The 27853-nt window shown below is 52.2% G+C and overlaps 2 protein-coding genes across 2 annotated transcripts in view; one reads left to right on the forward strand and one right to left on the reverse strand.

Annotated features, from left to right (window-relative positions):
• Positions 1–204: 204 nt before the first annotated feature.
• Positions 205–1550, forward strand: LOC127200693 (sphingosine kinase 1-like). The gene is made up of 3 exons (XM_051159098.1): positions 205–336; positions 412–527; positions 780–1550. Exons 1-3 carry the CDS (start codon positions 310–312, stop codon positions 1528–1530), a joined length of 894 nt encoding a protein of 297 aa, XP_051015055.1. The 5' UTR covers positions 205–309; the 3' UTR covers positions 1531–1550.
• A 2341-nt stretch (positions 1551–3891) lies between these two features.
• Ube2o (ubiquitin conjugating enzyme E2 O) overlaps positions 3892–27853 on the reverse strand; it is a 43473-nt gene continuing 19511 nt past the window's right edge. The window contains exons 2-18 of the mRNA XM_051159099.1: positions 14300–14359; positions 14027–14137; positions 13131–13228; positions 12724–12787; positions 10999–11142; positions 10556–10665; positions 10310–10460; positions 9626–10098; positions 9185–9339; positions 8935–9047; positions 8723–8851; positions 8022–8111; positions 6533–7229; positions 6131–6267; positions 4986–5189; positions 4837–4894; positions 3892–4759 (exon numbers count right to left, since the gene is read on the reverse strand). Coding sequence (XP_051015056.1) covers positions 4104–4759; positions 4837–4894; positions 4986–5189; positions 6131–6267; positions 6533–7229; positions 8022–8111; positions 8723–8851; positions 8935–9047; positions 9185–9339; positions 9626–10098; positions 10310–10460; positions 10556–10665; positions 10999–11142; positions 12724–12787; positions 13131–13228; positions 14027–14137; positions 14300–14359 — 3450 coding nt within the window. The 3' untranslated portion in view covers positions 3892–4103. The remainder of the gene's footprint in view (positions 4760–4836; positions 4895–4985; positions 5190–6130; positions 6268–6532; positions 7230–8021; positions 8112–8722; positions 8852–8934; positions 9048–9184; positions 9340–9625; positions 10099–10309; positions 10461–10555; positions 10666–10998; positions 11143–12723; positions 12788–13130; positions 13229–14026; positions 14138–14299; positions 14360–27853) is intronic.

Consider the following 27853-nt stretch of genomic DNA (forward strand, 5'->3'; position numbering starts at 1 on the left):
GCTGTGCCCAGGCTTTGCTCCCACGGCCTTGCAGAGTGCTAGTGCTGCTGAACCCCCGAGGTGGCAAAGGCAAGGCTTTGCAACTCTTCCAGAGCCATGTTCAGCCCCTTCTGGAGGAGGCAGAGGTATCCTTTAAGCTGATGCTCACCGGTGAGTACTGTCCCCAGGGGTGGAGGGAGCATTTCCTGCCCCCAACCCAAAACCCAAAACCCCGCTCTGAGAACACCAAATCTTCCACCAGAACGGCAGAACCATGCCAGGGAGCTGGTGTGTGTAGAGGAACTGGGCCATTGGGATGCCCTTGTGGTCATGTCTGGTGATGGTCTGGTGCATGAGGTAAGGGCTAAACCAGAAGGATGGCCCAGAGGGCTCAGGATGGCTTCCTGGGCTGAGGCCACTCTGCTTTCATAGGTGGTGAATGGGCTAATGGAACGGACTGACTGGGAGACTGCCATCCAGAAACCCCTGTGTAGCCTCCCTGCAGGCTCTGGCAACGCGCTGGCAGCTTCCTTGAACTACTATGCTGGGTGAGAGCTGAGGGTCGGAGTGGGCATTCACGTCCCCTACCACCAGTGTTTTCTAAGTTCCTGTGGGAAGCCCCACTTTCTTCCGGATTCTCATCCTCAGTTTACTGGTCCTAGCAAGTCTCCATCTGCTGCCACTGGCTCCACTCCCTACGGACAGGACCACTGTTGCATTGCTAACCCTCACTCCTCAAAGAATAAAAAGAGGGTGCACGGCAGCTCCTCCCGTATCCCACCTGACCTTTAACCTTGCAGGTATGAGCAAGTGAGTAATGAAGACCTCCTGACCAACTGCACACTGCTGTTATGCCGTCGGCACTTGTCACCCATGAATCTGCTGTCGCTGCACACCGTCTCTGGACGGCACGTCTATTCTGTGCTTAGCCTGTCCTGGGGCTTCGTTGCCGATGTGGACCTGGAGAGCGAGAAGTACAGGCGCTTGGGAGAGATTCGTTTCACGCTGGGAACCCTCTTCCGCCTAGCAACCATGCGTATCTACCAGGGCCAACTGGCCTACCTTCCTGTAGGAAATACTTCCTCAAAGATGCCTGCTTCACCCGTACTGGCGCAGAAGGGCCCTGCGGACACACACCTTGTCCCCCTGGAGGAGCCAGTGCCCTCTCATTGGACTGTGGTGCCAGAACAGGACTTCATCTTGGTGTTGGTGCTGCTGCACACCCACCTGGGCATGGAGATGTTTGCAGCACCCATGGGCCGCTGTGAGGCTGGAGTTATGCATCTGTTCTATGTGCGTGCGGGGGTGTCAAGGGCCATGCTGCTGCGGATCTTCCTGGCTATGCAGAAGGGCAAGCATATGGAATTTGACTGTCCGCACTTGGTGCATGTGCCCGTGGTTGCCTTCCGCCTGGAGCCCAAGAACCAGAGGGGCGCGTTTTCTGTGGATGGGGAGTTTATGGTATGTGAGGCGGTGCAGGGCCAAGTGCACCCAAACTCCTTCCAGATGGTCTGTGGCAGCAGAGAGGGCGCACCCAGATGGAAGCCCTAGCAGAGGCTGCCGCCACCGGAAGCTTTCTGTGCCTTTGTCTACTGTCTACACTGAGATGGGACCCTCTCCTGCACCTGGTATGGGAGGTTATTTTTTAAAACTCATACGGAGGTGGTGGGAACCGCTACAAAGAAAGCGGGAAGGCGGGGCTATGTTTTAGAAAGAAAGGCTCTCTACCCTCTAACAGCCAGAACGAGACCCTGGCCAGGAGCGCCCCCTGGCTGGGCCACTTGCATTTAGAAAACACTCCCCATTGCTCTCAGAGGCCTTCTCTGAGAACCAAATCCAAATAAAAGTGATTTTTCCAGTCTGCTAATCCTGACTGTGAAGGGGGTTTTACCACCTGCAAGGGCTATGGAATCGAGGACTGAGCCCAGGGTCTCTGGTATGCTATAAGCATGTTGCCCTTTAGTTATATCTACATGGCAGAATCATGCTGGTGTTGGGTGCATCAGCTCCCTAGGGACTGCTAATCAGGCACCCTGAGTGGACAGAGCAGGGAAGGCTCCTGAGTTGGAAGCCTTGACACAGATCAGCTGCACCTGCTTCCTCAGAGAAGCTAGAGCCTCCTCCTAGTCACTTACACATAACCCTGCCCTGATTTCCAGAGGCCTCGGGGAGTGTGACAGGCTTCTTCCTGTCCAGTAGGCTCACTGGCTCCCCAGGGGACTGTGGTGGATCTGTACTTTGCCGTTGGAACCTTAGGAGGGAAAGGACAGTGGATTTCAAACTTTAAATTGACAGGCAGCAGTTCTTTAAAAAGGAACTGGGTTACCCTGTGACATCTCCTTCAGGTCCAGCCAGGGCCCTTCCCTTCAACTTAACTGGATTCCAGGCAGGACTAAAGAGGAAGCAGCAGAGAGGGACAGAACACGTGCCACTCCCCAAAACTGGGCAATAATTTCTGCTTGTAGCTCAGAATGCTGACACCGGCTCATCGCCAAGATGCACTAGTATCTGTTTCCCGAGACTCTTGAAGGAACTGGACAGCCAATTGTAGGCGGCTCGTGCCCACTGCCCGGTGTTGCTGAGTCCACTGCTGTCTGAATACTCACCGCTTACCCCAACAGACTGGAGAGGCAGTGGAGGAGGAGACCCACTGCCAGTCTCCTTTGGGGAAATAGTATGGGAGGGTGAGTCCTGGCACACAGAAGGCAACAAGAGCCTGAGTGAATGGCAGAGGCGGGTTTAATGGTCTTGTTCTTGTCTTGTTAATGAGCCAGCCCCCCAAAAAATGCAAGTAAAAAAAGTTTAACCACACAGCACTTTATACAGGCATTATAAGCAGCGGGCACTCACACCTCCACATGAACGACGCCCTGGGACGCACAGCCCCATCAGGCACCCATGGGTCTTGGTGACTGTTGCAGTTTCTGGCTTCCCAAGGCGTTGCCGCCCCAGTGGTCCTGGCGCAGCACAGGTGTGGAGCCCACTTAAGGCTGACAAGACGCATCATGCTTTGGCTTTTTTTTTTTTCTCCTGTTTTTTTGTTTGTCTCTTTTTTTCTAGTAAGAGTTAGTATCTTTGCTTTTGAGATTTATTTTTCCAACCTTAAATATTACATACATACACAGAAATGACATAGCTGCAATGTGCTCAACGGCATTTTCTCTACCTGGAGCTTCACATTATCCACAGCTTAGAAACTTGTAAACCTTTGGGCCTGTGGGGTTGGGGTGGAGCTCCGGCTGCCTTCCAGCCTCCTCCCTCAGCCTGCCCTTACAGAGAGTCTACTATAAGCCAAGGCTGACGGAAGAGACTGAGCCACTGGATGGGAAAGGCCCTTGTTGCTGGCCTGGTTTGTGCAGATGCTCCTGTCACCTCAGTGGGGATAAAATGAGGAGCAGATGACAGTCCACACAGGCAGGTCTGGGCAGAACTGCCAGTGTCACCGCCATCTTGGACTGAAGAGCAAGGCACCTACAGCCGTTTCTTTCCAAGCAGCACACTGTACTCAACTCCGTGTTTATATGCGAGGGCTACGACCTCTCCTGGGTGTCACTCTGAACCTTAGCTTAGTCCTAACCTCTCTTAGAGAGTAAGTTCAACAGGCCTAAGGGCTGTAGCACACTGGCAGGCCAGAGCAGCCACAGCTCCAAGAGATGGAGGTAATGGGGGATAAAGGACCCGGTGTGGCAGCAGGAGGGTCTGGGATGTGGGAGGCTACAGTCAAGCTGAAGAGGAAGGGGACCGGGAGCGTTGCAGGAGCAGCCACACTTCATGCAAGGCACGTCCACCCTCCTGCCATCTGCGGGTTCCTCAACATCCCACCTCTGACCTGAGAAGGGACAGCTAGGAACAAGTGCCGGGACATTCTACCTGGGCAGCAAGAGGAACACCAGTAGAGTTCCCAGAGCCTCAGGGACCTGCCTTTGAAACGTCACTGAGGGACAGAACGCAGCATCTTGGGACACTTCTTGCACGTCAGCATCAAACTTGCCGTAGGGAGGAGAAGGCAATAGAGGCTCCAACTGGGGACAGGAAGGGGCAGGAAGAGGGGCAGGATCTCGGAAAGAGGGAGCAGGCAGCGTTCGCCTCTCCTGTCATGACACTCCTTTTTCAAGCGCTGCCAGCTACTTGCCCTCTGTGCTCTCTGGCATGCCTGCCTCCAGCAGGGCAGCACGGAACTGTGTCAGGACCCCCCGGATGCTCTTGATGAAGCCCTTGGAGAGCGGGAAGAGCGGGAAGCCGATGTCAGGGTAACCGCTCTTCTCAGGCAGGAAGCTGCGGTAGCTCTTCCTCCTCCTCTTTGGTCTAACGCTGGGCGGTACTGATGCATCAGGGGCTGTCTCAGTCTGCTCTGTGTGGTCTCTGCTGGCTGAGGCAGGACCTTGGGCACCACCCTCCGAGTCTGAGCCCTGGGAGGCCTCCCCAGGAGCCATCCCGACATCCTCAGGCTCTTCTGAGAGTTCAGCTGCAGCCAGGGGCTCCAGAGAGCTGCTGTCTTTAGGGACCCCATTGGGCAGTGCCTGGGCCCTCTCGAGCATGGCGTGGGTTTCCAGCCAGGACTCAATTCGGTTCACTAGCCGCCAGCCACCCACACTGAAGTGCTGCCGGATCTCCTGCTCGAAGACCTCAGGAGGCCGTCGTACCAGCTGGGTCATGGATTGCACCACACGGATCAATGCCATCTCGTTGTAGCAGCGACTGTTCTCATAGCCTTCCTGCAGGCCCCGGTCACTATCAAAACCAGCTTCATTGTAGTACGGTTCATTCACCAGGATCAGACCTACCAGAAAGATCCCTTAGTAAGTGGGAAGCCCCAAGGGCAGGTTTGCTATCAGTGTGTGCAGAGGCCCATCATACCTTGGATGGAGATGAGCACCTGGAGAAGACTGGATTTGCTTGTCCACCTCTCTGTCCCCTGAAATACAAACAGAACCTTCAGGTGTGTCCCACACGGACACCAGCCCCACTGTGCTACCATGTTCACTGGGGGATGGGCCTTTCCTCACCTTTCCAATCCAGGTACCCAGGAGGCTGACGCACACCTTCCCATTGTCATACAGGTTCGGGTTCAGGCGGCCGCTGCACTGGGAGAGGTAGCAAAAGTGGGGGGGCACTGCTGGGTAGATGTTAGGCAGCTGGATGTCAAACAGGTAGAGGCCATCTTCATAGGGAGTCCGAGTGGGGCCCTTGATCAGCGCTGAGAAGAGGTCCTGGGGAGGGGATATGGGAACAAGGCTAGCCAGAGCCAGAGCCAGAGCCATAGCCAGCTAACCCAAGCATGTGCACTTGCTTCCAGGGGCAGGGACAGAGCTCCGTAGACTACAGCCTGGATGATGGCACTGACAGGCAGAGGTGAGAGAACTATGGTATCCAGGACACAGGCCCTGTATGTCTATGTGTGTATGCACGTGGGCACACCAGCCAGGGTACTAGGATAGAGCTGACAGTAACTGGGAAAATGGAGAGAAAGAAAGACCTTTCTATGGGGTTCTGAGGTGCCCTGGGTAACATAGTGAAGACTTTGGGAAAAAAGCATTAACAAAACAAAAGGTTGTTTTCTTTTGCTTCTTTTACTTCCTCAGCAGAGCTGCAGCAGGCTGGAACTTCCTAAAGGAATTTTCCCTAAACTAAAGTGAAATAGGTGTTCCTGGGATCCTCAAGCAAGGGCTGGGTATAGCAGCTCCCACCTGTAATCCCAGCACTGGGGAAGCTGAGTCAGGAGGGCCACTCTGAGTTCCTGGCATGCATTTACAAGGGCAGCTGTGTGTCAACAGCAAACTACACAGAAGACCACATGCTGTGGTAACACTCGGAGGGCAGCACTGTGTGTGTGTCAGACAAGGTCCTCTGGAAGGAGCCCATTGAGGGTGAGCTAAGGCCTTGGATTTGGGGATCAGGGAAGGGATAGCAAAAGGCAGCTCTTCCTACTAGGTTTCAACCTTTCAGAGAAGAGCAGACTTAGAATTACACTGGTGCAGTGCTTCTTTTTAAAGGATGGAACACCTGGGTCCCAGAAGGGCTCCATGCTGATACCTCAGGTGACTGACCTGCCATGCCTAGAAACATGGCAAAGTGGGTGCTATTATACCTCAGTGCTCCATGGGATCTGGGATCTGTACCTGTCTCCCCCAGTTCCCAGCCACCCACTTGCCATTCTGTCCTCGAAAGTCTTGACCATGATGCCGTCCGGCAGTGAGGTGGCCAGCAGAGCCATCTCCTTCCGTACTGTGCTGAAAAACTTCTTGGCTTCTGGAGGTTGGAACTCAATCTTCTTGAAAGAGTGGTTTGCTGCAGGGGAGAGAACTGTCAGGCTCTGACCTGAAGCTGTCAGCTCCAACCACAAACCCACAAGGCCCTCAGAGTATGGTCTGGATGGAGTGGCCGCCTGGGAGATTCTAGAGGAGGAGCCCAGGTGTCTCTCATTAGTATCCCCTAGGGCAGGGACGGGGGCGGGGGTGGGGGCGGGGCAGGATAAGCCACTTGGCCTCCAAGTGTGATGGCAAAAACAGGAACTCTGGGGAGGATGGAGAAGGATGGCCATCAGGGGACTCACAGGGAGCAAACTCCAGCACAGAGAACACTTCGCCCTTGGCACTGGTGAAGGTGACACCAGGTCTTCCACCACACTGTTGGCAGAGCACTGGTGTCTCACTGGGCCACTCAGCCTTCACTGGTGACTGAAGCTCAGGCTTATCTTCCTTGCGTTCTGTGTCGGGCACTGCCTCCATCTTCTCCTCCTCAGCAATGGCCACATTGTCTAGGGTCTTCTTGAGGTTCTCCTGTAGCTTCTTGATGTCATCCAGAAACTTCTTCTCCCGGGTCGGCTTCTCAGGCTCCACAGTGGGTGAGGTCGGGGAGCCTGTAAGCAGCTGCTCCACGGTCATGTTCTTGAGGCTTTCTAGGATCTTGATAGCCTCTTTCAGCTCCCGGAAACTCTTGGGAGGACCTTCCTTACCAGCTCGCTCCATCAGCCCTGCCACGGGGGCAGCCATGGCCACAGCTCCCTGGATGGCAGCTGTGGCTGCCTCTTCACTGATAACGACCCCTTTGTCCTCCTCAGGGGCTGCCGGCTGCTCCGTGGGTAGGCTGGCAAGGTCTTCTATCTTGGGGTGCTCATCATCTACCAGCCCGTTGTCTGTCTCCCAGCTGTCACTGTCATCCTCCCACTCGTCTGAAGATGCCCCACTGGTGCTGCCTTCTACTGAATCGTAGTCTGATTCCTCAATCTCGGACTCGATGTTGTATAAGTGCTGGGGACAGAGGAGAGCAGTTCAGACAGAACTCACCCACTGCGGAGCTCCCCTCCTTCCTGTTGTTGGCTCAATGAAGCCTTGGTGATCTCTTCCTCACTTCCCTGTTCTCACCTTTGCATCTGAATTCCTATCTACGCTGCAAGATCCCCAGTTCTCTGCAAGGGGCCCTTTGCCCAACTTGGACCCCAAGGGCTACACGGAGCCCAGTTAATGCCTGTACCACTTCTTCTCAGACTCTGGACATCTGGTCAGCATCTGGCAGCTGGTGTGAGTGAGGGGCAAGGGGGAAAAATCTCAGCAAAGCCATCTCTACCTCAGGGGTGAACAGAAGGTTTTTGTGGGCTGCAGCAGGGAGTGGGAACCCTTAGTGGCAAGCCAATCAGGTACACTAGAAAGTGCCCTTTCTCTGCCCACTTGGCTCACCTTCTTGTGTGCACCAGAAAGGCAGAGTTGGACTATGGGGTCAGCTCAAGTATTGCAGGGGAAGGGGACCAGCTAGGGACAGCAAGAACTGGGCCAGCCTTTTCTTACTCTTCATCTGTCAACAACTGTCCTAGGAAGGGGGGCGGGGGGGGTGAGGGTGGGCAGGAAATACCTGGCATTTCTCAGCACAGTATGTGGAGAACCGAGAGCAATAGAGAGGTTTGGGGACCTCACCCTGAGGGTTAGAAAGCCTGTCTCCTGACCTTGGAGCTTATGTGGGAAAGCTGGAGAGACGCTTTTGGGGGTAGCAACCAGCAAGGAGGCCAGACTGTAAGTGGTGAGTGGTCGGGGCCTTGCCAGCCTTACCTGTGGCAGGATGATGGTTTTCGAGTTGTCGGCCCACACCACTTCCACCTTGCTGCTGACGTCTACTCGGGCCACCTGGCCCACTGATGGCTGAAGTGCAAAGTGGAGAGAGTCAAACAGGTGGCAAGGGATGAAGCTGTGAGCCCTGATGGACATGAGCAGTTGAAGGTTCCGCCCACCCACCTCCCAGGCTTCCCGTCCATCGCGCCCACTCCCAGGACTGGCAGCAGACACTAAGTCGCTTTTCACAAGTCTGCAGCAATTCTTTCCCCACAGGCACTGTTCTGGCCTCCCTGGCTTTAGGAGCCTCACATACCTGGCTTTGCACTCTTCCTAACATGGGTATCCTGCCTCCAGAGTTTCTGCCCTTCTGGCTAGATTCCGTCTTGACCTCTCCCAGCATCCCCAGCTTAGAGAGAGCTAAGGTCTGGGCTCTGCTGCAGTTGGGGGTAGTGGGGTGGGGTGTGTGTGTCTGCAGTGGAGTGCAGTCCCCATCTGGGCTCTGCTGCAGTTGGGGTGGTGGTGTGTGTGGTGTGTGTGTGCGCGCGCGTGTGGGGGTGGAGTGCAGTCCTCATGGGAAATGTAACGGGCATGGTCCAAGTAAGCCTGGGTTCTGGCACACTCAGGTCTTAGCTCCTGAAGCCACTTGGTGGCAGTGACAGGGAGCAGCTGTGCGGAGTATGAATTTGGAGGACACCTACCTCATCCTCCTTGGGCAGAGCCCCATCCTCAGTGTTGCCAATGCGGATGACAATATCAGTTGTGCGGAAGCGAAAGTCAGGGTGGTCAGCAATGTCATAGACACTCACGTCCTCCTCTTCTCCAATGAGCTGTGGCACAAGCCAGGCTGGGATGAGCCAGGGCCCCACTCCTTTCCCCAGAGCCCGCCCAGGAAGCAGGAGCGCATACTCACCTCAACGTCATCCCCACTAGGTCGCAGCCTGAACCACTTCACCATGCAGGTGCGGCCAACATGGTCCCCAGACTGCACCACACCATACACAGCAGGGTCTGGGCAGCTCTGGACTAGGGAAACCAGAAGGGACATGACTAGCTGAAGAGCCCTGGGGTGCTGACCTGCTACCACACTTCAAACCACACAGGCTTCCCCTGGCCTGGGCTGTTAAAAGACCTTCCAAAGGCCACTCTGAGATCAACACTACCTCGCTTGTCCACCACGAAGTCTCCAGGGCAGAACTCGTTGTTGTCCAGGTGGTGCACGGGGAAGAGGTCATTGGAACGGATATTGCATTCCACAGAGCCATCCTGCCACATCACATCAGCTGAGGTCATCGTGGTCACCACCTCCACGGCCACCCTGCCAAGGACAGGCCCATGAGGCAGGCCACACAAATACGCTCCATCCCTTCCAGGCCTACCTGACTCTCAGGTATGGTCCAAGGAAGGCAGGTTAGGTTAGCGGCCATCCTAACACCATACTTTCCCCATCCACCACGGCCTAGGCTAGCCGTGGGGAGGGGAGCTCCATAAGCACGAGGTACACAGAGCCTGGGAGCTCCTGAGTGCACACAGGAGCCCAGTGCTGGGCTCCCTCCCTGCCCCTAGCTGGGCACTGTAGGATGAGGAAGGCACTCGGACGTTACCTGTCTCCAGGCTTGAAGTCACGGGTGATCTTATTCTTCTTCCTCTTGTGTTTTCGCTTCAAGTTTTTGATGGACAAGGGGATGCTCTTTTTACGACTAGTGCCACTGCCGCTCTGGGAGGAGGTGGTAGAGCTGGCAGAGGAGGTCACTGAGCTGGTGTCATCTGTATCATCCGCAGCCTCATCATCTGCATCCTGCTCTGCTGAGTGCAGCCCATCGTCTCCACCCTCCTTTAGCAGGAAGGGGGGCAGGGGCTCTCCTGTCTCCTGAGGCTCCTCTGACCCCTCGTCCTGCATCTCCACCGGGCTGGCTGACCCATCAGGTTGCTCATCGGGGCTGGCAGATCCTCCTTCACTCCTGGCTCTGGCTTCCCCTTTCTTGTCTGGGTCCTCCATGGAATGGTCCCTAGGACACTGGGTATCTGGGGCGCAGGACATGATCCTCACAACCTGCCTCTTTAGCAGGCGCTTCACCTACAAGAGCAGAGCAAAGAAGAGGGAGTTGTGGAGTGAGGCAGACAGGGGCCTGCCTTGGCCCCAGGCACTTCTGTCTTGGGGAGCAGAACTAGACACACCTAAGTGGCCAGCAAGGGTCATCAGGGATGCTCCCCAAGGCCTAAAGCCCAGACCCACCTTGCTGGCTCATGGCCTTGAGTGCCCACACCCATCCACCTCAAGGACATACCTTCTTGGCCATAGAGCCCTCCCCCTGGGCGCAGTTTTTTTCTGGACATTCCCAGGCAATCTTGGCCGGCTCTACCTTGGCTGGGAAGACATACAGACAGCGCTCCCCAAGCTGCCGCTGAGCATGGTCAAAGCATCCGAGACGCTTCACCCTGGAGAGAAAGAATGGGAGCTTGGCTGTGCTTCTGAGAGGTTGTGGGATGCTTGGGCCTCCTGTGCATTTACAGCCACACCAAGACATACTCACCTGCCTAGGTTTTCCTGAGTGATGACAGAAGGTGGGGGGCTGACGCTGTCCGTGCCCCCAGGGCAGAAACTCTTGGTGATCCATGTGACTTTCAACTCTACAACCTGTACCTAAGGACAGTGGGTGGGGCACTTTAACTAGCTGTCCAGAGCTACCTAGAGCTGACCCCACACACTAAATAAATAATAGTATATGAATGAGCAAACAGCAGGAACTGGACTGTCAAGGTCTGCTGTGCCACATACAGATAAACTGTGGCCATCCACCCAACAGGAGTCAGAAAGTGAGCAGGATGAGGGGAAGGCTCTGCTAATCAGTCACCCCATGACTAGAACTTGGGCTGCCTTATGCTCAGGCCCTTTCAGGTTGTCACGGTTTGGGTACTGGGAACAGGCTGGAGGGCAGCGGCTTAGCGCTCTGCCCTCAGCCCAGTGTGTCCTTACCTCCTCCACTACTACACGGAACTTGCTCTTGGTGCTGAGTACAGGCTTGACCCCCGAGAGCCACTGGACACTGGAGAAGATCTTGGCAGGGCCAATAAGCACTTGGCCTGGGTAGAAGCCATAGGAGTCATCAAAGAAGAGACCCTGCAGGGTGTGGGGCAGAGGCAAATGCTCGTGAATAGGCCTCCTTGGCAGTGGTGGTCTGTGCCTGGCCTGCCTTAGGAACTCACAGAACATAGCCTCAGGCTTGCTGCAGCAGTCTACAGAGAATATACTTCCCAAGCTTGGTGCAAACCACACAGCTGCAGACTGTTCTGGGCCCCAACAGGCCTCACTCAATGCAACCCTGGGGTCAGGGCCACACACATGTGACCACATACCCCTTGCCAGACTACTTCCATGTGCTACATACACTACTGGTACGTCCTGCTGCACTAGGAGCCTCTGTACCTGAAGGGAGAGAGAGGCCAACAGCATGGTGGCACAGCAGCTTTCCTAGCTCCAGAACTGGTACTTTGTGTTAGAGGTTAGCCTGAACTACAGAATAAGACTCTGCCCCAAAATCACCTCTAATTCCAGACCCGGGGGATCTGACACCCTCGCCTTGCCTTCACATGCTCCTATAAACACATGGCGTATATGTCTTTCTCTTTGATTCTCTCATAAAATAAATCTTAAAACACCCCTCCCCCACACAACCATCCAAATAAGACTAACACAACTCAAATAAAATCCTGCCTCCGGCTGCTCTGCTACACACCAGTCCCCTGCCCTATCATCTGGTCTAGCCTCTGGACAGTCCTCATCTGGTCTAGCCTCTGGACAGTCCTCATCTGGTCTGGCCTCTGGACAGTCCTCATCTGGTCTAGCCTCTGGACAGTCCTCATCTGGTCTAGCCTCTGGACAGTCCTCATCTGGTCTAGCCTCTGGACAGTCCTCATCTGGTCTGGCCTCTGGACAGTCCTCATCTGGTCTGGCCTCTGGACAGTCCTCATCTGGTCTAGCCTCTGGACAGTCCTCATCTGGTCTAGCCTCTGGATAATCCTCATCTGGTCTAGCCTCTGGACAGTCCTCATCTGGTCTGGCCTCTGGACAGTCCTCATCTGGTCTAGCCTCTGGACAGTCCTCATCTGGTCTGGCCTCTGGACAGTCCTCATCTGGTCTAGCCTCTGGACAGTCCTCATCTGGTCTAGCCTCTGGACAGTCCTCATCTGGTCTAGCCTCTGGACAGTCCTCATCTGGTCTGGCCTCTGGACAGTCCTCATCTGGTCTGGCCTCTGGACAGTCCTCATCTGGTCTAGCCTCTGGACAGTCCTCATCTGGTCTAGCCTCTGGACAGTCCTCATCTGGTCTAGCCTCTGGACAGTCCTCATCTGGTCTAGCCTCTGGACAGTCCTCATCTGGTCTAGCCTCTGGACAGTCCTCATCTGGTCTAGCCTCTGGACAGTCCTCATCTGGTCTAGCCTCTGGACAGTCCTCATCTGGTCTAGCCTCTGGACAGTCCTCATCTGGTCTAGCCTCTGGACAGTCCTCATCTGGTCTGGCCTCTGGACAGTCCTCATCTGGTCTAGCCTCTGGACAGTCCTCATCTGGTCTAGCCTCTGGACAGTCCTCATCTGGTCTGGCCTCTGGACAGTCCTCATCTGGTCTAGCCTCTGGACAGTCCTCATGCCTAAGCAGCTGAGAAGCAGAGAATGGGACGCCCTTCAGGCAGAGCACGTGTACCGAGTCGCTGACATGTGGGCAGACATCGTAGAGCTTGGCACCATCTTCTGTGTTCATGGAGCACCTGCAACAGTAGACAGAGCTTGGTCCCCACCAGGGCACCCTGAATGCCAAGACTAAAACATGCTCTAAAACTCTCCATGTATCTTCCATCTACAGCTGAGCCTCTGCCATGGGACAGGACCCCTGCCTGAGTGGCCACCTGCATTAACACATCCAGAACAGAGCAGGACCCTCAGACAGCCCACAGCCTGAGCTGTAGCAGGACAGAGACAGGGCTAGCCTTGGGATACAGGTGCTGAATGCCAGCAGCATCCTTCACTGTCCTGGACCACATTGACCTCACAACCTTCAAGAAGCTCCCTTGCACCCACTGTGGAGCAGGCAGCTGCCCCACTGCCACCTACCTGGCACCGTTAGACAACTTGAGGATGATCTGGTTCTTCAAGTCGTACACCTTCCCCAGCCAGCACTCATAGGCGATGTAGTCTCCATACATGAAGGGCTGCGGACCAAGGACACGAGTGAGGGCAGACACCACAGGGCCTGCGGCTCAAGCAATAAGGTGTCACCACTTATTCCCTCATCTATGATCTGTATCCGCATTTTAGAAAACACAAATCTAGTGAGCAGGGTGGCCAGGCTTTATGTGTACCTTGCTTTCAAATGGCTCAGGAGATGAAAGACTAGAGGAGGGTGTTGGATGAAGATGACAGGATGAGTGCAGAGGTCAAGAGATGCAGAACTGCACAGGAACTTAACACTTTTGGGTAAGTTAAAGTTATTTATGAAATAAATTACTTAAAAGAAAACTTTAGTTATTATTTACGCTTATTCTTATGTGTATGTACTTTGCTGCATGTGTGTGTGTGTCATGTGTGTGCTTGCCTGATGCTCTCAGGGGTCAAAGGACAGAGCCTCTGGAACCACAGGTCCTTAGTAACAAATGCACTCTAGCCTGCTGAGCCATCTCTCCAGACTGTCTATCATTTCAGTTCCAGGGAGTCCAAATCCCTCTTCTGGTGTCAGACATGTGAGCGGTGCAAAGACTGTATATGCATGGAAACAAACAGGCCTGTGCTCCGTGAGGAAACAAGTAGCCACATTTGTCAGTGATCTGTGTTGATGCCGAGGAAGAGCACACTCGGACTTTGTGTCTAGCAGCTGATTTGCAAGGGCAACACTGAGGCTGCAAGAGCAGACTGGCCACAGTGACCAAGCACTGAGCATGTGACCCCATCAAGACTACACTAGGCAGGAGTAGCACAGATACCAAACAGCCAAGATGAGAGAGGCCACTCACCCAGATGTGCTGGAGGTCCTTGCTGTTGACAGGGTAGATGATGCAATTGGTGCCAATGAGCTTGACAGCACAGTCAATGTTGACGTCTATCACGGTGCCACACTGACTGTCCTGGGGAGGGAAGAAATACCCCACAAGGCTGCCACAGAAGACCCCACTCACCCACCCATACATTCCCTAGTGCCCTCCACTCCCCAACCAGGCAGCTCTCTTCCAAGCAAGAGTGGGAGCAGACAGGCTCAAGACCCAGGATGACATGGGGACCAGACTCACAGTTGAACGCATGTGGCGGACCACATCCCGGGGTACCACAGAACGGTCCTCTAGTTTCAGCTGTAAAGAAAATGTGAGTGAGAGGCATGGAGGCAGCAGATCTGAAGGCAGAATGCTTCCCCCCAAGTGCCCCCAGTGCTCCTGCAGCCATGCCTCCCAAAGGCAAACAAAGTAGACTTTTTTTTTTTTAAATCCCTATCCTGGCCTCTTGCTTGTCCCTTCCTCTACACAGGAAATATTCTTGTGCACTGGAAAGGATAGCTATACCACACAAGGTCTCACTCTAGTACAGGGTTTAGCTCATGCTACAAAAGCTAACACCTTGAAGAGTTAAAATCCTTTTCTGAATGCCTGCCCTCTGACCCTGACTGATCAGTGCTCAGGGGCGGGTGGGGGGCTGATTTGACACTGGGCAGTGGCCGTCATGCTGAAGCCAGCTATCACTGGACACCACCCTTCTAATCTGGGTTATCCCGCCTGCACAGCTGTAACCTGCCCCTTATCTGTGGTGCTGCAGAGCCTGTCCTGATCCATGTGAAGCAACGGCTTCCATGCTGCTGGGTGGCCCCAAAAGCCTGGGCAGAGCTGGTTCTCTGTTCTTGTGTCTCCAAATCTGGACTGCTTTTCTGCCATTTCTTAAGCAACCCATAAGTGGTTGCTCCCTCTCTGCTGCTTAAAGATACATACCAGGGAGAGCTATCCCCTCAAATTCCACCCAAGTCAATACCCTCAGCAAAGGCCTCAGCTGTGGAAGGTGACTACCAGAGGAACAAATAGAAATGCTGAAAAGGAAGATTCTAGTACAAGGTCACTGAAGCTTTGGTAAGGACAACCAAAAACAAGCTCCAGAAGTAGGATATGAAGCAATAACCCACATCACCAAGCAGAAACGCAGAAATTCCCACAGGGACCCAGGACCTGGTCCTAGGATCTCATGTAAAATGACAACAGCCTTGTGATTGGTGTCAGCCTGGTGTTTACATGTTCGCATGGTACCTCAGCAGCAAACTCTGGGGCCTGTGACAGGATTGAGGCCACAAAGAAAGCACTGGATGGCACCCAAAACCACTACACTCACCCACAGCTGCCTGACTTCCTACCCCCAGGGACATGGGCTGAGGTCCTGAAAGGCTCTTCCTTTCTCTGCTTCAAGGCTATTAGGGGTACGTGGAGAGGAGGCCAATGCCTTTTTCTAACTGTAAATGTGCTTTGTGCCTGTCCCACTCTTAGCATAACCTTAACTGCTTCCTTAGCTTTAGACTTCAACAAGCCACCAAGTAGGAGCCTAAGTCATCACAGAAACCAGAAGCTGCATATGGGACACCCAAGAGGGAGAAAGTCTTTGAGGAGAACCTTGAGCTGAGCCTGCAGATCACATCCCTGCTGGTCTGACAGGTCCAGGCACTGCCAGAGGAGGAAGGGGGGCAAACACGTGTATGTGTACACAGGCACACACAGGCCTTGAGTGGCACAACCTCATACAGGGCATGGAAATGAAGGCCCAGCTCTATGGCTGTACCAGGAGGATCCTACGCTAAGAGGTGATCTCCCCCTATGCCTCCTGGATCAGAGCGTGGTTCTGCACCTGGAAGCTGTCTTCAGGACCTCTTCTGGTCCTACCATGACAACAAGCTCCATCCCCCAGAGACCTGCTGGCACTGGGAGAAGGAGGGTGGGAGTTATGATGTGGCAATCCCCTGGCTTTGCCAGTCTGGAAGGAGGACAAGCAAGGCTTCCCATCATCCTTTGTGACTTTCTCTCTGCACTCCTTTGTCTCTCTCCAGCACTTTCTGTAGCTTGGTGCTGCCACAGCACACAGTTCTGCCCTAATGCCCCTTTCCTTTCCTTCCTTGCCCTAGCATGGGCTGTCTGCTCCTCAGAGCCCTCAAAGTCTACTCTTAGTTAGGACCTGCTGTGGCCCTGGAGGGCTTCCTCTGCTCCACTTGCTCTAGGTCCCAGGCTGGTTTCTCAATACTGCACGTGTCACTAGCCAGGACGTGTCCCACAACTTCATGAAGTACATGCTACCACCATGCTGAACAAAACCATCACAGAGAAAGCTGCATGTTCAAGGTCACACAACTCACAGAGCCTGGACCAGAACTTGGCAGCCTGGCTCCTGTCCTTTCTTTCCATCACAGATGCTGCATGCTAAGAGCTGCAGAGATCAGACAGGGTAAAGCATACTTCTAGTGGGTTCACACACTCTCAGGGCTTTGCAGTTAGAGAAGCATCTGAGGCACTTGGAAGGCAGCTGTGGTGGGTCTGACTACAGATGTCACAGCCTCCCCTAAGGCTCACCCAGGGCCACAGGCAGTGTGCTTGCTCTCCAATGCCCCTTCCATCTCAAAAGGCCAAGTACTTAAGTCACAGGTGCCAGACATCACCAGGAAGTGAGCAGAGAGTACTGCACCTGCTCGAGTTGAAAAGGAGTTTCTACCGTACTAGAGGTATGAAATAAAACTTCCAATGACACTGTCAGAGGTGGCCAGCCAGTGCCTACCATTTCCTGGAAAGCACAGGTGAACAGAAGTTTTGGAACAGCAGAGAGAAGTTGTGACACCAAATGCTAGTCTCTTCGTGGGAGGAGCCATGGATGGTGTGAAATACGCGCTGGTCATTTTGGGTACATATAACAGAATGGGGCAAGGGCAGTCTGCTGCCTTTTCTGGAGACACCTCAGGGCCATGCTGTGAAGGAAAGAAATTCGGCTTTAAGGTGTCCATTGTCTAGACAACACTGACGCTGTCTAACAACATCTGTGTCCAGCCTCTGCTCTGCCTGGCTCCAGCTCCAGGGCAACGAGGGAAGCAGAGCAGACTCAGGCCAGGCCGTGTGCAGAGCCATAATGTAACGTGGGGGTTATACAAGGTCGCTGATCACATACTTGTGTGAGTTAAGGCAGTGAGTGTCCAGAGATAACAGCCGTATAGATGCTGGGCTTAAGGGGGCCTTAGGAGGGATCCTGAGCAAGGCAGAGTCCCTGTAGGCCCTGAGCCAAGGTAACATACTGGGATCATCTGCCTACTAGCAAGGGAAGGAGCTGGCTCTGCGATTTTTAGCCATTGTGTCCTCTCCTAGGGACGTCTGGAAATGGCTGGTGACTGTCACACATGGCAGAAGCTGCTGAGACCAAGGTGCAGTTGCACACCTTATGATAAACAGCACAGCTCCTGCCACAAGGATACAAGAATGATCAGCCTGCATATACAGAGTCCAGGCTGAGACAACCCGCCCCACCACACACACACACACACACACACACACACACACACACACACACACACACACACAGAGCTTCAGACACTGAGAAACAAGGTAAGTCAAAGGTCATCTCTACCTCTACTGTACCCACTTCTTGTGCCCAATCCTCACCCTCATTTAAGACAGGATCTTAAGGTATAGCTCAGGGTAGCTTCAAATTCAGAGGTTTATCTGCCTCTGGGATTAAAGCTCTGTGTTACATGCCCCACCCCACCCCACCCCACCCTCCTCTCTCTTGTTTTTAGAGACAGGGTTTCTCTGTGTAACCCTGGCTGTCCTAGTACTCACAAAGATCCTCCTGTCTCTGCCTCCTGAGTACTGGAATCAAAGCCATGTGCTACTACAGCCCAGCTAAATAAAAATTTTAAAATGTAAGACTTTAGTATATGTGTATCTGTGTTTCGGTGCACACATGTGTGGAGGACTCACAGAGGCCTGGCAGAGGGTACTCAATCACTTGGAACTGGAATTACAGGCAATTGTGAACTGTTTGCTATATGTGCTAGGAACCAAATTTTGGTTTTCTGGAAGAGCAGCCATCATTCTTAGCAGCTGAGCCTTCTCCCCAGCCTATTTTACTTAAAAACAAAAACAAAAACAAAAACAAACAAACAAACAAAAACAAGTAAGAGCCAGGCGTGGTGGCACACACCTTTAATCCCAGCACTTGGGAGGCAGAGGCAGGCAGATCGCTGTGAGTTTGAGGCCAGCCTGGTCTACAAAGTGAGTCTAGGACAACCAAGGCTACACAGAGAAACCCTGTCTTGAAAAACAAAACAAAACAAAAAACATTAAAAATGAAAATTCATAGGCTCCCTAGCACTCCCATGGCAGTCATAACCATCTATAATTCCAGTTCCAGGGATCCAATATCATCTCTGGCTTTCTGGGCAGGACATTACACCTAAGTGGCACACACATATACATGCAGGCAAAACAACCTGCACATAAAATAATAATACATAAAGTGGAAAATGACATGAGGCCATCTGACATTGACTTCTGGCCTCTGCAGGCACAAGCAGGAGTGAGTGCACCCACATACACAACTGTACAAAGGATGAGCGAGAGGCTGCTGGCGGCAGTCCCAGGGAAGAAGCGCTGCTGCAGTGAGCAGGCTCTGTCCTCACTGTGGAGGGACGGACGAGGCCACCTTGCGGAGCTGTGTCACTGAGCTGTGCTACTCCCAGTCTAGTCATTCATTTGTAAAACTCACCTTGGCGGACCAGGCATACTAAAACTTTCCTGTACAAACACTTCTAAGACTAAGCAACTGAAACATATGGATGTCAAAGTAAGACAGTTCTAACTAATGGGGTTCCACATGCAAGAAGAAGCTGCCAGAAGGCCACAGGAAGAATTACTTTAAATTTTATTTTTAATTACGTGCATATAAGCACATCTGTGCGTGGGCATGTGCACATGACTACAGGTGTCCACAGTGTCCCTGGAGCTATAGTTACAGGCAATTGTAAGTCACCTGACACCAGCCCTGGGAACCAGGCTTGGATCCTTTGCAAGAGCCCTCTCTTCAGCCCAACACAAAGGGTCTTAATAGGCCTAAGTATGTATGTCTCATAAAAAGGAGCCAGGCCAAAATGAGAGATGTGGCTGGGCTTCAATCTCAGGAGGAAATTTGTATTTCCTGGGAGCAGTGGTGTATCCAGGGCCAGGGTTCTTAGTTACTTGGAAGTAGGAATGCCCAGCGGCAGTCAGGCTTGATAACCGAGAATTCAAGGATCAGGCCAACAAAACAAAACAAAAAACAAACAAACAAACAAAAAACAACAAAAAAGAATCAGCTGCCTGCCAGCCCCTCACTACACCCCTGGTGAGTGGAGAAACAGGGACAGTTTATAGTGAAGCCCTGTTTTTGTTTTGTTGTTTTTTGTTTGCTTTGGTTTGGTTTTTTGAGACAGGGTTTCTCTGTGTAGCCTTGGCTGTCCTGGACTCACTTTGTAGACCAGGCTGGCCTCGAACTCACAGTGATCTGCCTGCCTCTGCCTCCCGACTGCTGGGATTAAATGCGTGCACCACCACGCGTGGCTGTTTTGTTGTTTTTTGAGATAAAGAGTTTCTCTGTGTAGCCCTGGCTGTCCTGGAACTCGCTTTGTAGACCAGGCTGTCTTCAACTCGGATCGGCCTGCCTCTGCCTCCAGTGTGCTGGGACTAAAGGTATGTGCCACCACTGCCAGGCTCTCTTTTAGACTTGTGCTGCCCCCTGCTGATGGAGCTAGGCCACATAGGTACTGAAGCTATTCACTGGGCCAGGACTCCAACCAATACCTTAAGGGAACATCATGCCAGACTAGATTTAGTCCTAATGTGGCCTCCACAGTCGAGCTGGGTCTGAGTCACAGAGACACAGATGAAGAGAGAAGCAAGGACTAGGGATGTATTCTAAAGGTAGAACACTTGCCTTGCAGGATCCCCCCTAGCAATCTGTCCCCCAAAAGTGAAGTAAGACAGTGGTCAGCTGTGGCTGAAGAGGTGGTCTTGCTCAGCCTCCTGTGGGCCCTGGCAAGGTACCTGAGTCTGGGTCTGCTGTTGCCCGCCTGTAGCACCACTCCACAGCACACTGCCCTGTCACAACGCAGGGCGAGTTCAGCCTCACCCGTACTAACTAGGGGCCTGGGAAGCTCCTTGTGCTAGATGGCAGGGTTTGCTCCTCTGTGGACATTGGAAATGGCAGACTCTCTTCACAGCATTGGTTTTCAATCCTGTGAGGGCCATAGATCAACTTAGTGGGTCACAGCCAGCATCCTGTCCGTGTGCATTACATCCACACAGGAAGGATAGAGGCCATTTTGAGGAAGTCCTTTGGGTTGTATGTAATGAACACACACATGTCCTGTGTCACACAATAAACTGTTTACTGTGGGTCGCTATCAAAGTTTGGGAAGCCTGAAGATCCTCCTCCAAGTCTCTGCCCAGACCCCACAGGGAGAGCCACCCTTTTACCAGCAACAGAACACCCTCAACTGTAGCACCTACTTGCCCACACCTAGACATTTTCTATAGAAACTCACAGTTTTTGCCTTCCTTGAACTGTCCCTCCATCAGCTAGAGCAACAAATGAAGGAGAGGCAGGAAATAGGCTTCCTGTTTGCGGGAGCCAGGCCCCTCTTCCAGTGTCTTCCCAACTCCATGCTAGAACAGTCATGCAAGTGGTCAGCAATTCCAGCTTGTGCCAGCCAGAGTAAGCACTTTCTAGGAGCAGTTGGCCTGGGAACTCAGCTCAGCACCTCCACATGAGGATGGAAGACTTGACCAACAAGACACACTTGGCCAGAGGAACTAAAGTGCTTGGGGAAAGGGAAGAAGGAAAGAATAAATGCTGGTGAAGTGTGGTGATATGCACCTTTAAACCTAGCACTTTGGAAGCGGAAACAGAAGGATTTCTGTGAGTTTGAGGCCAGACTGGTCTATATTTTGAGTTCCAGGCCAACTGAGACACCATAGTGAGATCCTGCCTCAAAAAAATAAGCAAGTAGTTGGGCGTGGTGGCGCACGCCTTTAATGCCAGCACTCAGGAGGCAGAGGCAGGTAGACTGCTGTGAGTTTGAGGCCAGCCTGGTCTACAAAGTGAATCCAGGACAGCCAAGGTTACACAGAGAAACCTTGTCTTGAAAAACAAAACAAAAAAAGTAAATAAGCAAACAAATAGTTTTAAAAGTACTTGAATTATTATTATTAATGTTGGCATCTTTGGCTAGAATATTGCAAACACACAATTCAGGAACCATCCCTCAGATGCTCTGTGAAGGCATAAGCTGGGGTCCACTGCGTCGGTCCATAGTTTTTTAAGGTGTCCTATAGTTCAGGGTGACACAAGAAGATCACTTGCAGAGCCGACCACGCACAAAGCCCTGAGTCAGATCCCCCATAGAAGGAAGGAGGAACAAAAGAGTGGATTAGGCTCAGACAGCATCTGATGGAGACCAGTGAAATTCCACCTGAACCTTTCTTAGGACTGAGCCACTGCTAAGCTGGGTAACACGGCAGACTCCCGTTCCACATGGCAGGAGGAGCTAGGCTGTATAGAACCTACGTCCCTGAGATATGGGAATAGGACAGGCACAGCACCCCAGGGCACTCCCTTTCCCCTAGGAACCTCTGTTCTCATACTCTGAGACAGCCTACAGTCAGGAGCTGGGCAGCAGGCCGTGGCACGGACACAATGGCATCACTGCCTGGGATCTGCAACAGTCAGTTACCAGCCTGGCAGGGATAGCGAGGGGTGCAGCCTGTGAAGGAGACAGAGAGAAGACTGAAACCAGCCACTTGCTAAGTGAGAGGATGAGAAGAGGTAAGCCTGGAAGGCGGCTGGTCTCTATGATGTAGTGTTTGAAATGACTGGGGACTTGGTGACAGAGTTGGAAGCAAAGAATATGCCATCAGGAGGAGCAGGTCTCTCTCTCGAAGAAGCACACTGAGTGGTCTGTGTGGGGGTGCATTCCTACAGAACCTCAAAGCCAGTCACTGTGGCCCGCAGGGACAAGAGCTCCGAGGCAGTCTTCTGAGAAGCTCAACTGGAGAAGCCACATGCACATGAAAATGACATTTACAAAGGATAGAAGGAGATGCGGAAATTAACACAGTTGTATCATGACTTACTAACTGAAAGGATTTAGGCCTGTCTATCAGGGAAGACTCATGAGTAGGCTCAGGAATGTGTACTACTGAGCCTTCTGGCTCATGTGGTCAACATTTTCTACCCACCCCTGTCCCCATCAGAGTGACGGGCTACGGCTGGAGGTTCAATCAGAATGCACAGGGATATGATGTGAGCCTGTCTTCAGAGGTCACTGCTAAGAACTCTCAGCAGTATCACAAAGGGATCTTGGCTACAGGTAGGAACAACAACACTCAAGCTGGAGGGAAAAGGACCACATTTGGTCTGATCCCACTCAGAAACAGGAGGAGCAGGGCTCGGCTGAGCCACAATGAAGTAAGCCTCACAGCCAGGCCCACTGCAGGGACAGGACAGCAGTCTTGTGGTACCCTATAGGGACAGGTACAGTACAGACAAGGGCATCAAGAGCAGAACCAAGGATGATGCTTCCTATACAATTACACACGAAACACCCTTTCCCTGGGAGCGCACAGCCTTTAGAGGACTCTCTGGTCTCATGAGACCTGACAGAGGATACAGGTCCTGAGGGCACAGCTGGGCTTCGAGATGCTGCTTTTTTTTTTTTTTTTTTTTTTTTGGTTTTTCGAGACAGGGTCTCTCTGTCTCTCTGTGTAGCCTTGGCCATCCTGGACTCACTTTGTAGACCAGGCTGGCCTCGAACTCACAGCGATTCGCCTGCCTCTGCCTCCCGAGTGCGAGATGCTGCATTTTACATTAAGCAACCACAAGGTGGTGCGTGCATGGTCACATGCTGCTGAACTGAAGGTGGAAACAAACAAGGCACCCCTTAAAATGAGAAAGGAGTCTTGCAATAAACTGAGCACTGACACAGCAACGTCATGGAGCAGTGAAGAGTGGAGGCAGCCAACAGAGCTCTCAGGAGGAAGAGGCTGTTTAGGGTGGCTGCTGATCAGAATCCCCAGGGAGTGCTTTAAAAATAATTCTATAGCTAGAGAGATGGCTCAGTGGTTAAGAGATCTGGCTGCTCTTCCAGAGGACCCTGTTCAGTTTCCAGAACCTACATGGTAACTGACAGCAGCCTGTAACTCCAGCTCCATTGGATCTAACACCCTCTTCTGGCCTCCTTGGACACCAGACACACATACCATGCAAGCCACCCATACACATAAAAATTAAAAAGGCCAGGCAAAGTGGTGGCACACGCCTTTAATGCCAGTACTCGGAAGGCAGAGGCAGATGGTCAGCCTACAAAGGACAGCCAAGGCTACACAGAGAAACTATGTCTTGAAAAACAAAACAAAAGTTCCTAGCTGCTAAGGCTACCAAGTGAGACTCTGTTTCAAAAAGAAAGAAAAGAAAAACATGAAAGAAAAAAAAACTAAATAGAGTTCTGATTTTTCACTTCAAACCTACTGAATGAGTGTGGATGAAGACAGCAATGTTTATCTATTTTTCCAGGCCTGGGAACTGAATCCAAAGCCTCATGGGTGCCAGGCAATCACTCCACCTGACATACAAACTGGAAATACATTTCTTTTCTTTTGTTTCTTTCAGGCCTCACTACATAGCCCAGTGCAACCTCACCTTTTTTCTTTTTGTTGTTTTGGTTTTTCAAGACAGGGTTTCTCTGTGTAGCCTTGGCTGACCTAGACTCACTTTGTAGACCAGGTTGGCCTCAAGCTCACAGTGATCCACCTGCCTCTGCCTCCCGAGTACTGGGATTAAAGGTGTGCGCCACCACCTTGAACTCACGATCTTTCTTCCTCAGGATGCTGAGTGCTGGGATCACAGGTGTGCGCTATCACTGGAACATTTGTTTTTAAGACTGGACTGTAGATCAAGGTGTTAAAACACCGTGCACTACTCAGAATTCCCTAACAACCCTTTCTGTGGTTCAGCACTGGGGACAGACACACTGGCACCAAGTCCTCAAAAGGATCTGGCCTGAGCTTTGAGAGAACGATCAGGTGGGCCAGACTCCAAGCTGGGCCAGTGCTAGGGGGATGGGAAGTGCTAAGAAAGACAGAGACAGAGGTAAGGACTGGACCCAGCCAGCTGTTACCATGGAAGCAGAGATCAGATTCTGCCAGCATGCAGAGGATACTGTTTTGATAGCCTCAAGACTTCCAGGTGGAAGGAAGGGCAGCTTCCTGCACAAAAGTGCAGTTTTAGAGGTAGGTCATGAGTAAGCTATGTCCATGATGGGAAGATGTGGTCTCAATCGCTGGGACAGCCCTTCGGACCTCCTTGCAGGTTCCTCCTGCTTTATCTCCTACCTGTATAAGGTGACCTTTCGGCAGTATCAAGCCCATCACCCTACCCGAGAGGCTATAGCACAGAGTCTCAACTCACCCCGGCAGCGCGGTGGTTTGCTGTGGCCATGCTCCCCCAAAGCTGTGAAATGACAGCTAACCAATAGCCACTCTACAAAGCGCATTACCCTGCCTCGCTAGGCAGACTTGCCCGAGAAAGGATTCACTCAGCACTGCTATTTTTAAAAATGCAAATATGGTAGGAAAAGGCAGTAAAAATAATCCATGAAAGCCTTGAGCCGAGGCTGTGAGGGACAGAGGCAGGTTCGCACTGAAGGCCGATGGGCTGACCAGCCTTTCTATGGCAGTCTCATTTCCTGAATGGTCTTCTTTTTGTTTGGGATCATTTCTGGTGGCCAAACAAGACCCCACTAGAACTTTCCAGTGACATGCAGCTGAGCAAACTCACACATAGGCAGGACTCATGACCTCCCAGAATGACTGTGCATCAGCAGTGCTGGTTCACAGCCCTGTGTCCTGCTGGGGCCCGTTTCTAGAAGAAAGCAGAAGCTTAGGAAAGGCGTAGAAAGCCAAGAATGAGACGTAAGACCTGAGGATGAGAGCAGGCTGTGACAGTGCTGTCCCCTGCCTAGGGACAGGGTGGCCTTACTGAGCTGACAGAGGTTCCTGGCCACTTATTCTCCTGGGCTCTCAACACTGACCTCTAACCTGTGCCTTCCCTCCCTCCAGCTCCCCACACTACTGTTATTTGGTCAGAACAGGACAAGAACCTTTTAAACCAGTGTTTCTAACTTGTGGGTCGTGACTCCTTTAGGTGTTGACGGACTCTTTCATAGGGGTTACATATCGGATAGCCATATATAGGTATTCACATTAGGATTAATAATAGTAGAAAGATTTAGTTATGAAGTAGCAACAAAAGTAATTGTATAATAATTTAGTACAACATGAGGTATTGTACTAAAGGGTCACAGCATTAGGAAGGTTCAGAACCACAGTTCTAAAACTTTCCAACAAATTAAATGGAAATGTACAGCAATGGCAAGGCTGGGAAAACTGTAAAGACTGGCCATCACCCACCTGAAAGCAGGTGGAGAGAGAATTCCCATGGGTGCTGTGGGCTTCCTCCAGCAGGCCCCTTTCCCCTTGATGGAACAACACGATAAAAACAGTGACAGCCGACACTCTAGGCTTCTGGCCGACCCACAGTATTATACCTCTTATCCGCACTACAGCCAGCAATATCCAAGCTTGAGTGCCCACCTTCTATTCCCACAGGCCAGAGTCAGCCTCACTGCAGAGACACGCGGGGCTCAAACTCCTGGAACGAAGGTAGACTCCTTCTTTCAGAGTAAATGCTTTGGCTGTCCTCTCTCCTACCTGGGCTAGCTCTGTGTGCCTTATTCCTGGGCCCTGAGGAGAGGAGGGTATAGGATGTGTGCTGAAGCAGGCCTGGAGGAGCACCAGCCTGACTGTATGTCTGCAGTGGCCCTGCACCCAAGGACCACAGAGGCCATCTCAAGGCCTCTTCTACCTCTGTTAAGGAGGGTGATGGCCCACCCTGCAGATCTGTCTGCTATGCTAAGCCAGGCAGTGGTACAAGCACAGAGATTCCATCTCTTGCTCTCCCATGTACCCACCCCTGCCCAAGCATTCCAGTGTGAACGGCCCAGGAAGGCAGATGATATGCAGAAGCCCAGCTTACACCAAGGCGCAGGGACAGGGCATGAGCAGGAGGCAACTAAAATTAAGATGGTGGTCTCCAAGTCTAAGCTCTGAGCTCACCTCTCCTCCCCTAAGGGCTGGGTAGAAACGTCTAGATTCCGCTGGCTTGCTTTCTCTCATTTACTATGCTGTTCACTTGCTCCACGGCAGACTGTCCACTCATTCATTCTTTCACTCACTCACTCACTCACTCACTCACTCAATCAATCAATCAATCGTCACTCTACTGGGTGCCTATGGGTTCAACAGACCCTGTCCTAGCTGCTATGAAACACTGGGAGACTATCCTGGGCAAGCACGGAGGAGGGAAACAACCACTCTCCACATCCAACATGTCCAGACACACCTTGTTAGAAGGACTTCCCTGACAGCCCTGTCTGGAAGCACTCTCCAGACCTTTGCTTTCCTTTTCTCCACATCACATTATGGCCTCTGAGTCCCTATACCTCTGTCTGCTTCTGAGTCCAAGTGTGAACCCCATATGTGTATGCACTGTCCCCACAGCATCCGCAAACAAGTTCCTCCAACACCGGATGATGTACTTAGGAGGCAGCAGGAGACACACTGCAGGGCAAGGCCCAGAGAGAGAGCAGTGTCAGAGTGGTAAGCAGTGCTGAGTGCTGCTCACAGACCCAATGACACAGAATGGGTACACTCAAGCCACTACAAAGCTACCACAGGAAAGAGGGATGGGGTAATGCTCCTTGGAGGACTAGGGCCAAAAAAGAGGGGGAAAGGAGGAAGAAGGTGAGGAAATGCAGGCAGAGGAAGGTCTCTACTTGAGACACTAAAATCAAGGGCACAGGCCGGGAGAAGTGGCTCACTGGTTAAAGTCAGAGAATGCACTGAGCGGCTCACAAATGCATGTAATTTCAGCTTCAGGAGATCCAGTGCCCTCTTTGGGACTTTGTGGGCACCTGTGCCCGCCCATGTGCCTGCCCACTTACCCACACCCACATATCTACATAATTAGATATAAAATTGGAAAGGCCAAGTGGTTAGGCAGGAAGCTGCAGGGGAAGCTGGGATAGCTGAGCAGTAGCTCTGGGGGCAAGTCTAGAACAGTGTCTACAAAGAACCCGTGCACAGGAACAAACTGCTGTCCATGCCAGGTTTTAAGGCAGAAAATACTCCCTTTGGGAAGCTGGGTTTCCAGGATTCTCATAGCTGAGAAAGGCCATGGCCAGAGTAGCACCTGCTGCTATCAGCCAGGAGGCCACAGTGGCTTTACACTAGAACTTTAAAGGCAGTTATCAGGTCCCTGAAAGTCCCCCAGTAGCAGGCACATGCACCTTCACAGCACCTCTGACCAATAACCTGCCCAGTTCTTTTTTTCTTTTTCTTTCTTTTTTTTTAACCTGCCCAGTTCTTTATCTTCTGCATTAGTTACCTTTCCATTGTCGTGACAAAACATTATGACCACGGTAACTTATAGAAGTGTTTAATTGGGCTCAGTTCTAGAGGGCTAGCATCCATGACAGCGGAACAAAAGCATGTCTGCAGGAACAGCTGAGAGCTCACATCTTGATCCATAAGCAGAGAGAGCATACTGGAAATGAGGTGAGTCCTTTGAAATCTCCTCCCCAGAGATACACCTCCTCCAACAAGACCACACCTCCTAACCCTTCCCAAACAGTTCCACCACTGGAGTCCAAGTATCTAAACACAGGAGCGTAGGTTGGCCATTCTCATTCA

This window comes from Acomys russatus, chromosome 16, assembly GCF_903995435.1.
Source record: "Acomys russatus chromosome 16, mAcoRus1.1, whole genome shotgun sequence".
In the NCBI taxonomy this organism is placed as follows: domain Eukaryota; kingdom Metazoa; phylum Chordata; class Mammalia; order Rodentia; family Muridae; genus Acomys; species Acomys russatus.

Bases quoted from the DNA above. Each gene is read 5' to 3' on its own strand.
- LOC127200693 (XM_051159098.1), top strand. From the start codon at position 310: ATGTCTGGTGATGGTCTGGTGCATGAG. The intron at 337-411 runs GTAAGGGCTAAA...CTGCTTTCATAG, and splicing joins GTGATGGTCTGGTGCATGAG to GTGGTGAATGGGCTAATGGA. The intron at 528-779 runs GTGAGAGCTGAG...TTAACCTTGCAG, and splicing joins TCCTTGAACTACTATGCTGG to GTATGAGCAAGTGAGTAATG.